This window comes from Hemitrygon akajei, chromosome 2 (genome assembly GCF_048418815.1).
Source record: "Hemitrygon akajei chromosome 2, sHemAka1.3, whole genome shotgun sequence".
In the NCBI taxonomy this organism is placed as follows: domain Eukaryota; kingdom Metazoa; phylum Chordata; class Chondrichthyes; order Myliobatiformes; family Dasyatidae; genus Hemitrygon; species Hemitrygon akajei.
The window spans coordinates 166,337,217-166,352,658 of record NC_133125.1 but is presented as its reverse complement, the minus strand read 5'-3'; the positions used below and the strand labels follow the sequence as shown (position 1 = coordinate 166,352,658).

The 15,442-nt window shown below is 44.2% G+C and overlaps 1 protein-coding gene across 1 annotated transcript in view; it reads right to left on the bottom strand.

The window, feature by feature from the left end:
* Window positions 1–1,566: 1,566 nt before the first annotated feature.
* Window positions 1,567–15,442, bottom strand: part of LOC140718232 (chloride intracellular channel protein 1-like) — a 53,444-nt gene continuing 39,568 nt past the window's right edge. Inside the window, exons 3-6 of the mRNA XM_073031718.1 lie at window positions 12,357–12,488; window positions 8,875–8,981; window positions 5,808–5,989; window positions 1,567–1,913 (exon numbers count right to left, since the gene is read on the bottom strand). Coding sequence (XP_072887819.1) covers window positions 1,752–1,913; window positions 5,808–5,989; window positions 8,875–8,981; window positions 12,357–12,488 — 583 coding nt within the window. The 3' untranslated portion in view covers window positions 1,567–1,751. The remainder of the gene's footprint in view (window positions 1,914–5,807; window positions 5,990–8,874; window positions 8,982–12,356; window positions 12,489–15,442) is intronic.

The following is a 15,442-nucleotide window of genomic DNA, read 5'->3' as shown; positions in this document are numbered from 1 at the left end:
CACTACACTACTGTGCCTACCAGTTAGACACAGTCCCATCAGCCCATGAGTCATTCATCCCCATTTTACACTGAATCTAAAAACTAAAACAGGGAATGCTTTAAACACTCTGCAGGTCAGGCTGCATCTGTGGAAAGAGAAATTTACTTGCCCTAACCCTAACTTGTCTATTTTAATTTTCCCCACACCCACCATGCATACTAGCAATACAGAGTCAGAGAGCATGTCCAGAAAAGAGCATTGCAACCTCAGCTCTGCATTTTTAATTGCTCCTCATAACCTTTCAAGTTCAAGTTTAATTGTCATTTAACTATACATGAATGCCCATGAATACAGATAAACAAAACAATGTTCCTCCGGGATCAAGGTGCAAAATCAGTACCAACAGTCATACACTGAACATGGCGCATATAAGATATCAGTAAAATACAGTCATACAAAAAAAAACACAAGCTCTTGAGTTTATGAATGTTGCAGCCGCCTGCAGTCTAATGCAATTCAGCATGTCTTCTGCCAAGCGAATACTGGAGGGCAGCACTGACGCCACCTGCATGGTTGCCGCACCTCATAGCCTCCAGCACCAACTCCAATATCTCTCTCCTGGGCAGCTGCAACACCTTGGCTTGAGGCCTAGTCTACCTAGTCACAAGTTCTGGTTGTGCGACCACTGACACCCAGCAATCTCTGAAGAGTACTGATAATGGATGTCACACGTCTTGTAGACACATGCCCTGAAGAAGGCAATGGCAAACTAGTTCTGTAAAAAAATCGCCCAAGACCATAATCGCCTATGTCATATGACACAGCACACAACGAACGAACCATACAAGGAGCATTTGATGTCTCCGGGCCTATACTCAATGGAGTTCAGAAGGATGGAGGGGAAGGGGAGGATTTCATTGAAACCTACCAAGTAAAAGCCTAGATAGAGTGGGCATGGCGAGGATGTTTCAATCAATAGGAGAGTCTAGCATCTGAGGGAACAACTTGGAATAAAGGGACATTAGAACAGAGAGGAAGTGGAATTTCTTTAGCCAGAGGGTGGTAAATCTATTGAATTCTTTACTACAGAGATTTTTGAAGGCCAAATCATTGGGTGAAACAGGGATCAAGAGATTCTGGTTGGTAACGGGGTTACCAAGGGCTAAGGAAAAGAAAAATCAGCCATGATCGAATGGTGGAGAAAACTTGATGGCTTAATTCTGCCCCTCAACCTTATGGTTTACCTCTCACTTCTAAACATCAGTGAACTCATGTTAGCACTACAAAAACTGTGGAGGCACCAAATGAATGGAGGCCAAAAGAGGACAACAGACATTACAGTGATACCCATCAAAGGTGTATTTGATAACCAAGGCCCAAGGTCAGACTTAATTGGTCGGTACCTTACACCTGTGAGGTGAAGAAAGTTAACTAAACCTCAAAGACAACCACAAATGGAGGATTGGGTGGGGGGGGGGGGCAGGAACTAAAGAAATGTTAAACCAAAAACTGTTCCATTTAAACCATCTTGTAACAGCTGCTCAAAGTTCCATCTTGTCTCATTTCCCAGGCAACCACAAAGACTTTGACGAAACATAAATATTTATTTTTGAGAAAAGCAAATAAAAAGACAACTAGGTGACTGAATGTTGGAGAAATAATTTTTTTAAACAAAAGGGGGAAATATTTCAATTATTGTCTTGGATTACGTGGATAATCTAACTGGCGGAACATAGCTCAGCTCAAAATACTCTAAAGACAAAGCTCTTTCACTTGAGAGGCTTGGCAACTGTCGCGTAAGCAAGCTCGATCTCTTCGTCTTTTGGGCAGGTATTCATGAATTCCTCGCAGTTGTTGGCATTCTGTAGGTACCTCCAGATACCCTTGAGCTGCTGAGGGAACTCAAAGCCCCGATATTTCCGACACACCACCTGTTTGGAGGGCAACACAAAGAAGAGGCAATTAAGGGCTTCCTTCAGGACAGCTAAAGATGGTTCCTACAGCAGAAAAGATAGATAGATAGATAGATAGATACTTTATTCATCCCCATGGGGAAATTCAACTTTTTTCCAATGTCCCATACACTTGTTGTAGCAAAACTAATTACATACAATACTTAACTCAGTAAAAAAAATGTGATATGCATCTAAATCACCATCTCAAAAAGCATTAATAATAGCTTTAAAAAGTTCTTAAGTCCTGGCGGTAGAATTGTAAAGCCTAATGGCATTGGGGAGTATTGACCTCTTCATCCTGTCTGAGGAGCATTGCATCGATAGTAACCTGTTGCTGAAACTGCTTCTCTGTCTCAGGATGGTGCTATGTAGAGGATGTTCAGAGTTATCCATAATTGACCGTAGCCTACTCAGCGCCCTTCGCTCAGCTACCGATGTTAAACTCTCCAGTACTTTGCCCACGACAGAGCCCGCCTTCCTTACCAGCTTATTAAGACGTGAGGCGTCCCTCTTCTTAATGCTTCCTCCCCAACACGCCACCACAAAGAAGAGGGCGCTCTCCACAACTGACCTATAGAACATCTTCAGCATCTCACTACAGACATTGAATGACGCCAACCTTCTAAGGAAGTACAGTCGACTCTGTGCCTTCCTGCACAAGGCAGGAAATGGTCGAGCTTCAACACCTCAGTTACTCAGATTTATTTATGTATTTATTCATCGCACAGGGCAGCACAGTAGTGTAGTGGCTAGCAAAACATTTAACAGTACCTGCAACCCAAGTTCAATTCCCCCTGCTGCCTGTAAGGAGCTTACACATTCTCCCTGTGACCATGTGGGTTTCCTCCCACAGTCCAAATTTGTAGCGGTTGGAGGGTTAATTGATAACTGTAAATTGTCCTGTGATTAGGCTAGGATTAAATCAGGGTTTCTGTGTGGCTCAAAGGACCGATAGGGCCCACTTATAGCTGATCACAATAAAATCGTTCGTTGAAACGTACAACGAACTGTGCCGTTTTCGTTGACAACCAACACAACTTAAGGAAGTGCTGGGGGCAGCCCGCAAGAGTCACTGCACATTCCACACCAACAACGAATGCCCACGATGTTTGGCAAAACAACAACAGTGAAACCAGCCTGGTTCCTCCTTCCCATCCACCCATCAAATACAGAATCCTCCAACCCCAGAGGAGACCGGACATCTTTTGCAGCCAGTGGTCTCTGAGTCAGGCTCTGGGCCTTTGACAGGTATTTCTGCGTTATAAAACAATGATTAGGCAATGGCAGCACTGTGGTGGAGCGGTCAGAGCCATTGTCTTACAGCGCCAGTGACCTGGGTTCAATCCTCACCTCCAGCTCTGATCCTCTCACTTGCACGTTCTCCCCGAATGCATGGGTTTCTCTTTCCTCCCACAACCCAAAGACGTGCAAATGTGCAGGATGTCTGTAGTGTGTCGGTGAGTGGTAGAATGATGGTAATGCAAGGAGAATAAAAATGGGCTTCGTCCTCAATTAGTGTAAATCAGTGCTTCGTGGTCAACCTGGAGTTGATGGACTGAAGGACACCAACACCTTGCCATAGGTCCAATTGACAAACCTGTATCCACAGGGAGAATGGGATGTATTTAAGAGGAAAAATCATTAACGTGACTGAAAGGTGAAATGTTTAAGGGAACCTGAGGGGGGAGCTTCTTCACTCAGAGGCTGGTGCAAGTCTGGAACGAGCTGCCAGTGTAGTGGTGGATGCTGGTTCAATTGGAATGTTTAAGGTAAGTTTGGATACATATCTGGAAAGGAGGGTACGGAGGGCTATGGTCCAGGTGCAGGTCGATAGGATTAGGCAGAACAATATCTTGGCACAGACTAAATGGGTTGAAGAGCTTGTTTCTGTGCTGTAGTGTTCTGTGACTCTAAATAACCAGGGGTTTCCAAGAAGATCACACTGTGACAGGATTTAAAAGTAATTGGCACAGGGGGTAAAAAACAGGAGGTAGGGGTTGTTTGAGACACTGTACCTCATCAGCCACTGAGCCATGGAACTTCACTCCATTGCACTGCATAACAGGTTTCAGAGTGTGTGTGTGTGTGTGTGTGTGCGTGCGTGCCTCCTGGTAGATTTGTCGGGGCACCGTCATGACAAGCTTTTTGCGCCTATCTTTTTGGTGATTGCTCATCGTACAGCGTGTCTTGGGCGTCTGAAACCTGGCGGAGCCCATCCCTCTCCAGGCTTTTTTGGAGCCAGTTGCATTTGAACTCGGGAGCCTTCGTTCTGAAGACTGGCGCTGATGCCACTATGCCACCAGCTGGCCACTGTAACTGAGAACCCTCCATTCTGACTCCACTACTGGCTAATTCTCCATCTCAATTGCTGCACCCTCCCAATCTCCACCGATGCCTCATGTCCATGTCAGTGACTTAAGCCTCCACACTATTCTGTGGCAGAGAACTGCATAGTGTTACGTACCCGTGACACGTGACTGGGGTTGAAGTTATACTGGACTTGAGGTAATGGTCTTGTGATGGTGGAGTGATGTCATTTTCCCGCCAGTAGAGGTCATGTGACAGGTTTTTTTTTACAGGGTATAAAAGGAAGACCCCACCCTGTGGGGAGGGGCAGTTCGTGGCTGGATTTGCCAAGCTGACTTCATGCCACTGCGTGATTTAATGTGATGACGCAGTTTAGTTGGAAAATGAAGTTTTATCTAATGTCTAAAGTTTAAAAGGTCATTGCCAGCAGTTTCTTTACTGTGGAGAGTGAAGATAAAAGTTTGGAAGTTAAAGATCGAGGAGAATCGATTTTCGACGGTGGATTGGTTTCGACCTTGTGTGATCCTCATTCGGAAGGATTTCGTTGACTGTTCTCATGTTAATCTCTGCTGGGATAGCAGGAGATTGAGGACAGAGTGTGGAAGAAGAGGTCAGTGCCTTTAAACCGTTACATTTCATAAAATTCTACGTGGGAAGAGTTCGACGCCAGGGATCGAAGGACAACGACGTGGAAGAGAATTTAAATCGCCTTAAAAAGTCTCTCCTTTTAAATGGACTGTGAGCATTTTGAACTTTCGGCATACCGCTTTAAAGAACTGTTTTTTTTCAATACCGCTTTAAGACTGTTAGAGCTGCATCGCTTTAAGAACTGTGAAGTTGCCGCACAGCAGCTGTTTTCCGGCTACGTTAGTGTTTGTTTACTTTTGGGGGGTTTGTTTTCAGTGTTTAATAAACGTGTTATTTGTTATAAAAACCCTTGCCTAACTCACATATATTTATTGTTGCCTGAATACGTAACAATAGACTCACCACCACCTTCTGGGTGAAAATACAGCGCCAAGTAACCTTTCCCCATCATTTGGGTCAGCCCTGGAAGAGGGTCACAAGCATGATTCCGGCAATGAAAGGCTTATCATGTGAGGAATGTGTTTATGGCTCTGGGCCTGTACTCAATGGAGATCAGGAGGGGGACCTCATCGAAACCCAATGAAAGGCCTGGAAAGAGTGGACATGGAGAGGCCGTGTCCACTTGCATCTGATGGCAGAGTCTCAGAATAAAGGGTGTCCTATTGAAACTGAGAGGAAGATGAACTCTGTCAGCCAGATGGTGGTGAATCTGTAGAATTCATTGCCATGGAAGTCTGCGGAAGCCAAGTCATTCATTAAAGACAGAGATTAATAGAGATTAATTGTTTGGGGGGGGGGGTTAAGGGCTATGGGGAGTAAGCAGGATAAGGGAGTCTAGTGAAAAAATCATTTCAGTCATGATTGAATGACAGACTAAATGGGCCAAATGGCTTAATTCTGCTTATAGTTTTGTATTTGGAGTCTGTGACGATGCCATTCCGATAGCAGGCCCACTATAGACGCAGCTTTCTTTACCTGCACAATGTGGAGTTTCGGTAGGAGATTGCAGTCAGCAAGGGTCAGTTCATTGCCATCCAGAAATTTCCTGGTGGACGTGCCGATGTCCTCTGCGCTGTTCTCGTCAATCTCGTCGGGCAGTGGGCTGTTGAGGTAATCATCCAGCTGAGCCAAGGATTTTAACAGCCCCTTCTCCAACACTGGCGGGGAGACAAAGGAAAGACTCTCAGCGATGCTGCTTACAGGCAGCAGGTCAATGGCTGACCTGACAGTCGCAAGTTTGATCCCCTCCCTGCATAACATTCAGCTTGGCAAGAGGTCCCACACCACCAGTTACTTCCCTTCAGCCACACAGTTCTTGAACCAACCTGCACACACCACCTCATTATAGCAATACTATGGGATTACTCACTACAAAATAAAGGGAAGCCCTTTTAAAAAAGGGAGCTTCCTTTGCTGTAATTGTTCTTCCTTGTAAAGTTCTGTATAAGTTATGTGCTTCTCCGATACTACGTGCCTATGGTGATGCTACAGGTAAGTTTTTCATTGCATCTGTGCACAGCTGAACTTGCAGGTTGAGTTGGTGCTGAGGAAGGCAAATGCGATATTAGCATTCATTTCAGGAGTACTGGAATATAAAAGCCAGGACATAATGCTGAGGCTTTGGTCAGAATGCACTTGGAATACTGTGAGCCGTTTAGGACTCCACGTTGAAGAAAAGATGTGTTGGTAGTGGAGAAGATACAGAGGAAGTTCACAAGAACGACCCCGGGAATGAAAGGGTACGAGCAACGTTCGTCTCTGGCCCTGTATGCGCTGGTTAGAGAAATGAGATAGGATCTCATTGAACCTATCATATATCGAAAGGTGTAGATGGAGTCGATATGGAGAGGATGTTTCCTATCGTGGGAGAGTCTAGGACCAGAGGGCACAGCTTCATAATAGGAGGGTCTCCTTCTGTGGAATTCATGGTAATAGTGGTCAAGTCATTGGGCATATTTAACGCAGAGGTTGATGGATCTATGATTAGTAAGGGTGTCAAAGGTCAAGGGAGAAGGCAGGATAACGGGTTGAGAGGGATAATATATCAGCCATGATAGAATGGACGGAGCAGACTTGATATGTTGAATGGCCTAATACTGCCCCTATATCTTATTATGGTCTTATAAAACACTTGCGATACAGTATAATAAACTCCACTTTGACCCACCCAATGCAACTTCCAACTGAGTCACAAATGCTGCCTTCCAGATATCACACCAAACTGTTTCAAATAGGTTAAGACCATAAGATATAGGAGCAGAATTATGCCATTTGGCCCATCGAGTTTGCTCTGCCATTTCATCATGGCTGACGCAATTTTCCTCTCAGCCCCTATCTCCTACCTTTTCCCCATATCCCTTCATGCCCAATCAAGAATCTATCAACCACTGGTTTAAACATACATAAGGGCTTGGCCTTCACAGCTGCTTGGGGCAAAGAATTCCACAGATTCGCCAGTCTCTGGCCAAAGAAATTCTTCATCTCCATTCTAAAAGGACACCCTTCTATTCTGAGGCTGTCTGCATACTCTGGATTTAAACTCTCCCACTATAGGAAACATCTTCACCACTTCCAGCCTATCAAGGCCTTTCATCATTCAATGGGTTTCAATGAGGTGTGGTTCTGAATTCTAGTGAATACAGGCCCAGTCCCCCATTACCACCTCTCCAGAATTATTTTCCAGTAGTCTGATATCCACTCTCACCTCTCTTTTACACTTGATATATCTGAAGAAACTTTTGGTATCCTCTTTAATATTATTGGCTAGCTTACTTTCATATCACAAATGAGAAAATCTGCAGATGCTGGAAATCTAAGCAACACACACAAAATGCGGGAGGAACTCAGCAGGCCGGGCAGCATCGATGGAAAAAAGTACTGTCTATGTTTTGGGCCAAGACCCTTCAGCGGGATTCAGAAGATTTAAACCCTGTCAGGATAGGCATCCCTAGAAGAGAGTTTGTAGTGTAGCAATCCTGTCACTACACTGGGTTGAAGGGTTCTGCTGAAGGGTCTTGCCCAAAATTGTCAACAGTTCTCTTTTCCCATGGATGCTGGCTGGCCTGCTGAGTTCCTCCAGCATTGTGTGTGTGTGCTACCTTCGTACTCCATCTTTACCTTTTAGTTGCCTTCTGTTGGGTTTTGAAAGCCTCCCAATCCTCTAACTTCCCACTAATGTTTACTCTATGATATGCCCTCCCTTTGGCTTTTATGTCGGCCTTGACTTCTCTTCTTAGCCATGGTTGTGTCATCTTTCCTTCTTTCCTTGAGAATACTTCTTCTTCATCTTTGGGATGTTTACATAGCTTCCAGAAATTCCAGCTACTGCTGCTCTGCTGTCATCCCTGCCAGTGTTCTTTTCCAATCAATTCTGACCAACTACTCTCTCACACCCCTGCAATTCCCTTTACTCCAGTCTAATACTGATACTTCTGACTTCAGTTTCTCCTCAAATTTCAGGGTGACTTAAATCATATTATGATCACTTTCCCCTTAAAGTTCTTTTACCTTCAGGTAAGTAGAGGCATAATTGTTATGTTGGACAAGGAGGCCTAGGCTGACAATCCAGACACCAAATCCCTGCATGTCAGCTGTAGAAACCCCTCACCCACTACCTTATTCTGGCTTCTGCCCCCTTCCTTTCCAGTCCTCATGAAGGGTCTTGGCCCAAAACGTCGACTGTTTATTTGTCTCCATACATGCTGCCTGACTTGCTGAGTTTCTCCAGCATTTTGTGCCTGTTCACTGGAGTTTGCAAGTTGAAAGGAGATTTGCAAGGCACTGTGAAAATGCAGATACAATCGCAATACAATTGTTGTGTGACCGTGATAGTACTGCAACCGAGTGTTTCAAGGCACCTGTGCATCCACGTCTTCGTGCATGTGGCAATAAACTTCACTTTGACTTTGCTTTAGACAGGCACAGTATGGAGAATATAGACAACTCACAAGTGATGTGATCAGTTTAAATTGGAATCACGGTCAGCAGTGATATGACGGGCTGAAGGGCCGCTTTCTGCACTCTGTGTTCTACATCCACTTACTGTCATTCATGCCGGGATTGGGGTTCTTAATGTAGGCAGAGAACTTTGAGAAGACGTTGCTCCCAGCGGTGTTGGATTCTGGGTTCTTCGACGCAAGGCGTGGGTACCTGAAGCAAAATGAGAGTCGTGTCAAGCCCTGGAAAGGATGAATGAGGCCAAGGTCACCTGACCCTCAATTCTACTCCACCAATAAGATCACAGCCGATCTGATCAGAATGGGAGTCACACAGAACAAAAACAGGCCGTTCAACTCAACTGTCTCATTTCAGTTTGTCCCATACTCCTCTAAATCGTTCCTGTGCATGTACCTTCCCAAGTGTCTAATACTCCCTCAGACAATCATTTAATATTCAAACCAGTCTCTACAATTGCCTCCCCCCCCCACCCCCCCCCCCCCAAGATTTCCCTCTCATTCAAATCCAGCGGTTCCAACCTGGGCTCCACAGATCCCTAGCTTAATGGCAGGGGCCCATGGCATAAAAAAAAATTGGGAACCCCTGCCCCATTGCCTTTCCTGGGGCAAAAAAACCTTGTGCAGTCACCCTATCTATGCCCATCATGATATTATACATCAAGTGCTCATCATCAGCGACCCCCCCCCCCCCCCACCACCCAATCCATGCTCTCTACTCGCTGCTGCCATCAGGAAGGAGGTACAGCAGCCTCAGGACCCACACTTTATAGGCATCCGTTAGTCTCGTGAGACCATGGATTTGTGCATTGGAAGGTTTCCAGGGCACAGGCCTGGGCAGGGTTGTATGGGAGACCGACAGTTGCCCAAGCTGAAAGCCTGCCCCTCTCCACGCCACCGATGTTGTCCAAGGGAAGGGCACTAGGACCCAAGCAGCTTGGCACTGGTGACGTCGCAGAGCAATGTGTTGTTAAGTGCCTTGTTCAAGGACACAAACACGCTGTCTCAGCTGAGCCTCGAACCAGTGACCTTCAGATCACTAGACCGATGCCTTGTCCACCAGGCCACGCACCAACACCGGACCTACACTAAAAACAGTTATTACCCCAGAGGGGATAACTTCATTTAACCCAACACTGAACTGTTCCTCAACCCATGGACTTACTTTCAAGGACTCTTCACCTCATGTTCTCAATATTTCATGATTTATTTATTATTATTTTTTGTATTTGTACAGTTTGTTGTCTTTTGCACATTGGCCATTTGTCCTTCATGTGTGTGGCTTTTTGTATTTACCGTGAATGCCCGCCAGAAAGTGAATCTCAGGGTCATATGTGGTGACACATATACATTTTGATAATAGATTTATTTTGAACATACGCACTTCAATAATGTAACTTCTTGTCTCCTACACTCCAGTGTATAAGGTTCCAACCTGGTCAACCTCCCTCTAGTCCCAGCAACACCCTCTGTACTTTTTTCAGTTTAAAGGCATCTTTCCAACAGCAGTCTGATCAAAACTGAATACCCTATTTCAAATATGGCCTCGCCAACATCTTGTATGACTACAAAATCCTGTGCTCAGTGCCCTGATTTGCAAAGGCCAACTGGGATTGGTTTATTGTTCTCACATGGCCTGCAGTCTAATGAAAAGTTTGTCTTGCATACAAATCAGATCATTACACAGTGCATTGAGATAGAACACGGCAATACAATAACAGGTGCAGAATAAAGTGTAGCAGCTACAGAGAGTAATAAGATTTAAAATTTTAACAAGATTGTGAGATCATCAATCGATCTCATCTTTCTAGGGAACCATTCAATAGTCTCATAACAATGGGATAGAAGCAGTCCTTAAGCGTAGTTGTATGTGCTTTCAGGGTTTTGTACCTTCAACCCAATGGGAGAGTGAAGAGAGAATATCTGGTGTTGGTGTGTTCTTTGACTATAGTTGCTGCTCTCCTGCGACAGTGGGAGGTATAGTTAGAGTCCACGGGGGGGGGGAGGCTGATTTCTGTGACGTGCCGAGCTACGTCTACAACTCTCTGTAGTTTCTTGCAGTCATAGGCATTGCTATGGCCATACCAAGTCGTGACGCATCAGGTAGGATGTTTTCTACAGGGACACGCCAAATTTCTCAACCTTCCTGAGGAAGTACAGGTATTGGCAAGCTTTACTGACCAGGACAACTACGTGGTTGGATCAGGACAGGCTACTTGTGATGTTTACCCTTAAAGAACTTGAAGATATCTACCTTCTAAAATGCTGCACCGTCGATGTAGATAGCAGCACGTTATTCTTCCAAAGAAGTGAAAAGCAAGATGCAGAGGGGAGAGATAGCAATCCTGTCTATTCCATTTCCTCAACCTCTCCATGGCCATGCATATAACTTCCTTCAAAGTAGCTTTGGAACTTCTCCATATACACGTTTTACCAAGATGCTGCCTTCGGCTATGATATCCTGCCAAACTAATTTTAATGATACTTAATCTATTTCACCTGCACAAGATCCAGATCTCTCCCTTCTCTGTGAAGAGAGCCTCGTAAACACCTCTACCACATCTGCCTCCATCTCTAGCCCTGGCAGTCACCTCTCTGCCAGAAAACTTGCCTCGCACATCTCCCTTAAACATCTTCTCCCCTTCCCTCTTACACCTTACATTGTCTCTAGTATCAGACATTTTGATCCTGGAAAATAAAAAACGACACTCTATTCTAACTATGCCGCTCATAAATGATAAACTCCTATCTTCGGAGGGAGTATCCCCTCAGCTCCGGAGAAAACAACCCTAGTTTGCCCACCTGTCCTTATAGCTCATGCTCTCCAATCTAGGCAGAATGCTGGTAAACCTCTTCTGCAACTCTTTATAGCCTTCACATCCTTCCTAAGATGAGGCAACCAGACATGAATGCAATACTCCAGATGCAGCCTAACAAGGGTTTATAAAGCTGTAACATCATTTCCTAACTCTTGAACTCAGTGCCTCAATTACTAAAGATGAGCATGCAATATTCAGAAGCTCAAGTTCAAAGTAAATTTATTATCCAAGTATCAATGTGCTTGACCTTGACAGTCATTAACTGGAAATACTGCATAAGTTATGAAAAGCTAAACACAAACAGACAAAGACTAAAGAGATCCAATGTGAAAGTAAATAACACTGACAATGAGAGCTCAAATGTGTCCTTGTAATTGGGCTTATAGGTTGTAGGACCAGTTTAGAGTTGTGATGAGTGAAGTTACCATGCCAGTTCAGGAGCCTGATGGTTGTAGGGTAATGACTCTTCCCGAATCTGGTGGCGTGGAACCTGAGGTTTCCGTACCTCCTGCCTGATGATAGTAGCAAGAAGCAGGCGTGCCCTAGATGGTGTGAGTCTTTGATGATGGATACTGCTTTCTTGTGGCAGCACTCAATGGTGGGGAGGGTTTTGTGTAAACCCTATTGACTTTGCATCCTCTTTTAGGGATCTACGGACTTGGTTCAGCTAAATTTGCTTCATAATTGCCACCTATCTACCTGATGATCAAACTTTCAGATAAGCTGTGCAATGTTGACATAAGGTCACGTACTTGGGAGGACAGAGGGTTTCCTCCAGGAATTCCTCGATTTTGTTGGTGTCCGTCTTCACCTCGTTGTCGTACAGTAGGAAAGGTGGTTGAACTCCCGGAGCCAAATCCTTGAGGTACTGGTTTTCAAATTTCCTAAAGTGGGGAAGTTCAGAGGAAGAAAGAGAGTTTACAGTTTAGTAGAAGCAAATGCATGAACTAGCCAGGGCCACACTTCAGCAGAGAGGGCACTCATCGCTGGTCACTGGAACTAGTGGAACACAAGGAAAACTCCAGCAGAGAGCAGAAGGGTTGAACATCCTCCTGGACTGTTCCAAGACGTTATTTTCAAGATTTCATTATGGTGGAAAGAATGCAAAGATTTAGAAGTCAGATCACACAACATGGATGCAAGCCCTTCAGCCAAATGGTCCATGCCGACCAAAATTCCCACTTACCTGCCTTTGTCCCATATCCCTCCAAATCATTCCTCTGCACGTGCCTTTTCAATGTTATTAATGTACCTGCTTTCACAAGACCATAAGACATAGGAGCAGGATTAGGCCATTCACCCCATCAAGTCTGCTCTGCCGTTTCATCATGGCTGATCATTTCCTTCCTAACCCCATGCCTCAAATCACTTTCTCTGGCACCTTAGTGAAAATGTTGCCACTTTGTTCCTATTACATCTCCCCACCCCCATCCCAAACCTGTGCCCTTCAATTTCTGATTCTGCAATCCTACGAAAAAAATTGTGTGCATTCATCCCGACTATGCCTCATTTTATTAGAACATCGCTGGGACTCCGGGGCCTGAGCTCCAAGAGGAGGTTTGGCAGGATAGCACCTCGTTCCTTAGAATGTAGGAGAATGTTGGGTGACCAAATAGAGGGGCATAGACAGCATTGGGGTTAGCATAATGCTTTTACAGCACCAATGATCACTGATTGGGATTCAATTCCAGCCGCTGCTTGTAAGGAATTTGTGTATTCTCCCTGTGACCACATGGGTTTCCTCCACGTGCTCCAGTTTCCTCCCACAGTCCAAAGATGTTCCGGTAGGTAGGTTAATTGGTCATTGAAAATTAGGCTAGGGTTAAATCGGGGAATTGCTGGGTGGTACATCTCAATTCTTGCTGATTGGTTTGGTGCAAATGTGTGTTTCGATGTACGTGTGACAGATAAAGATAATCTTTAAAATCTAATCTTTGGATAAAGCTAGACCCATTTCTTTTTACTCCAGGGAGAAAGAACCAAGAAAACTAGAGGGCATGGTGTTTAAGGCGAGAAGTGAATGATTTAGCAAGGATCCGAGGAACTTCCTCACTTATAGGGTGATCTGTATATGGAACGAGCGGCCGGAGGAAGTGGCAGCAGTGGTACAACAGCAACGTTTATAAGAGATTTGGAGAAGTACAGTGGATTCCAGTTAATTGGGACGCATTGGGACCAGTACATTTTGGCACAATTAAGCAGCTGCCACAATTAGCCAAAGTGTCATGGAAATAGTTGGGAAGGTATGAAAATGGCAAGCTGAGTAACAAATTATGTATTTAAATGAAATACAGAACAAATTAGAACACTATCAATATAACTACAGTACTATAGAGCTGTGTATTAGTTCCTAATAGTTACTGATGGAGGAATTTGTCTGTCATGTTCTTTTGATTGACTGTAAACGAATAAAGTCAGTGCAGACATCTAGTGCAGAGAGCGGACTACTTTCATAGATTAGAATACTTTTGATGATTGCATCTTCCAACTCTTCATTTTCATTGTAACAACCAAGATGATTGTCGATACTTTCAAATTCTATATAATACCTAACTTCATGAAGTAGTGCAATCGTTTCATTTTCACTCCCATCCGTTTCTGGCACCTGCAAGCCTGAATGCTTGAAACTGTGGTGAGCAAAACAGTTCTGAATTGTCTTACTGTTTATTTCCTCGCCAACTATCAGTGACAAAAATCACTGCTTTTTCAACACAACTGACGCTATTTAAAACCTGTTTGCTCTAATCACAGTGTAGTGTCTAATGCGACTAATATGAGTAAGAAACTGTTTGGTAACAGTCTCCTGTCCCAATTAAGCGGCATAGTGTCCCAAATAAACAAAAGGATATGCAATAGTAGCAAGCACGATTTCCCGGTGGCCAACCAGTTCAATTTCACTTCCCCTTTCCACACTGACCTCTCTGCCCATGGCGGTGTGAGGCCATGTTGAGGCCAGACACAGATTAGAGGAACAATTCCTCATTGAGTTCTCTAAATTCTGGGAACCACCCCACCCCCACTTTGTTTTCCCCTATCCCTCTAGTCCAGGGATAGATTTGTTTTCCCTCTCTCACTTTATTTCCTTACCTGCCCGTCACCTCCTTCCATGCTCCTCCCCCATCCCTTTCTTCCAGGGTCTTCTTCCCTCTCCTTTACCTAATCTCCTTTACTTCCTCAAAGAATTCCAATAGATTTTTCAGGCAACATTTCCCCTCAAAGAAACCATGCTGACTTTGGTCTATTTTATTACGTGCCTCCAAGTATATTGAAGCCTGCATCTCCTGATTTTACTGGTGGTTGGCAGTTCAACTTAATGGTTCATTACTACCACCAACTGGACTGGAGCGTGGTGTGGAGAATTGGAAATAAAACCCCTACTATTTCTTTATCATGAAAACTAAATTACCCCCAAAAGCCTGTAGATTGTAAACAATGCAAGACAATATTGAATTAAATTACAATCACTTTCATAACTTTTCAAGTTTTTAACTGAAAACTCTCAACCTGCAAAGATACATTTGATACCTGACTTCTTTCAATCTTGTATGCTTCGCATTGTAATAGAATGTGTTCAACTGATTCATAATGGACAGCCCAGAGTGACGTTTTCCAACAAGGAACAATGAATAATTAAGCATAGTATGTCCAATTCTATGTTGAGTCAAAATAATTCCTTCCCTTCTTGTTTTACCCCCTTCTCCCATCAATTCAACACCAAAACCTCATCCTTAGTAATTGACTCTAACATCTTTCCAAGCACTGAACTCAGGCTAACTGGTCTATAATTTCCTTTCTTCTGCCTCATTCCTTTCTTAAAGAGTGGAGTAACATGTGCAAA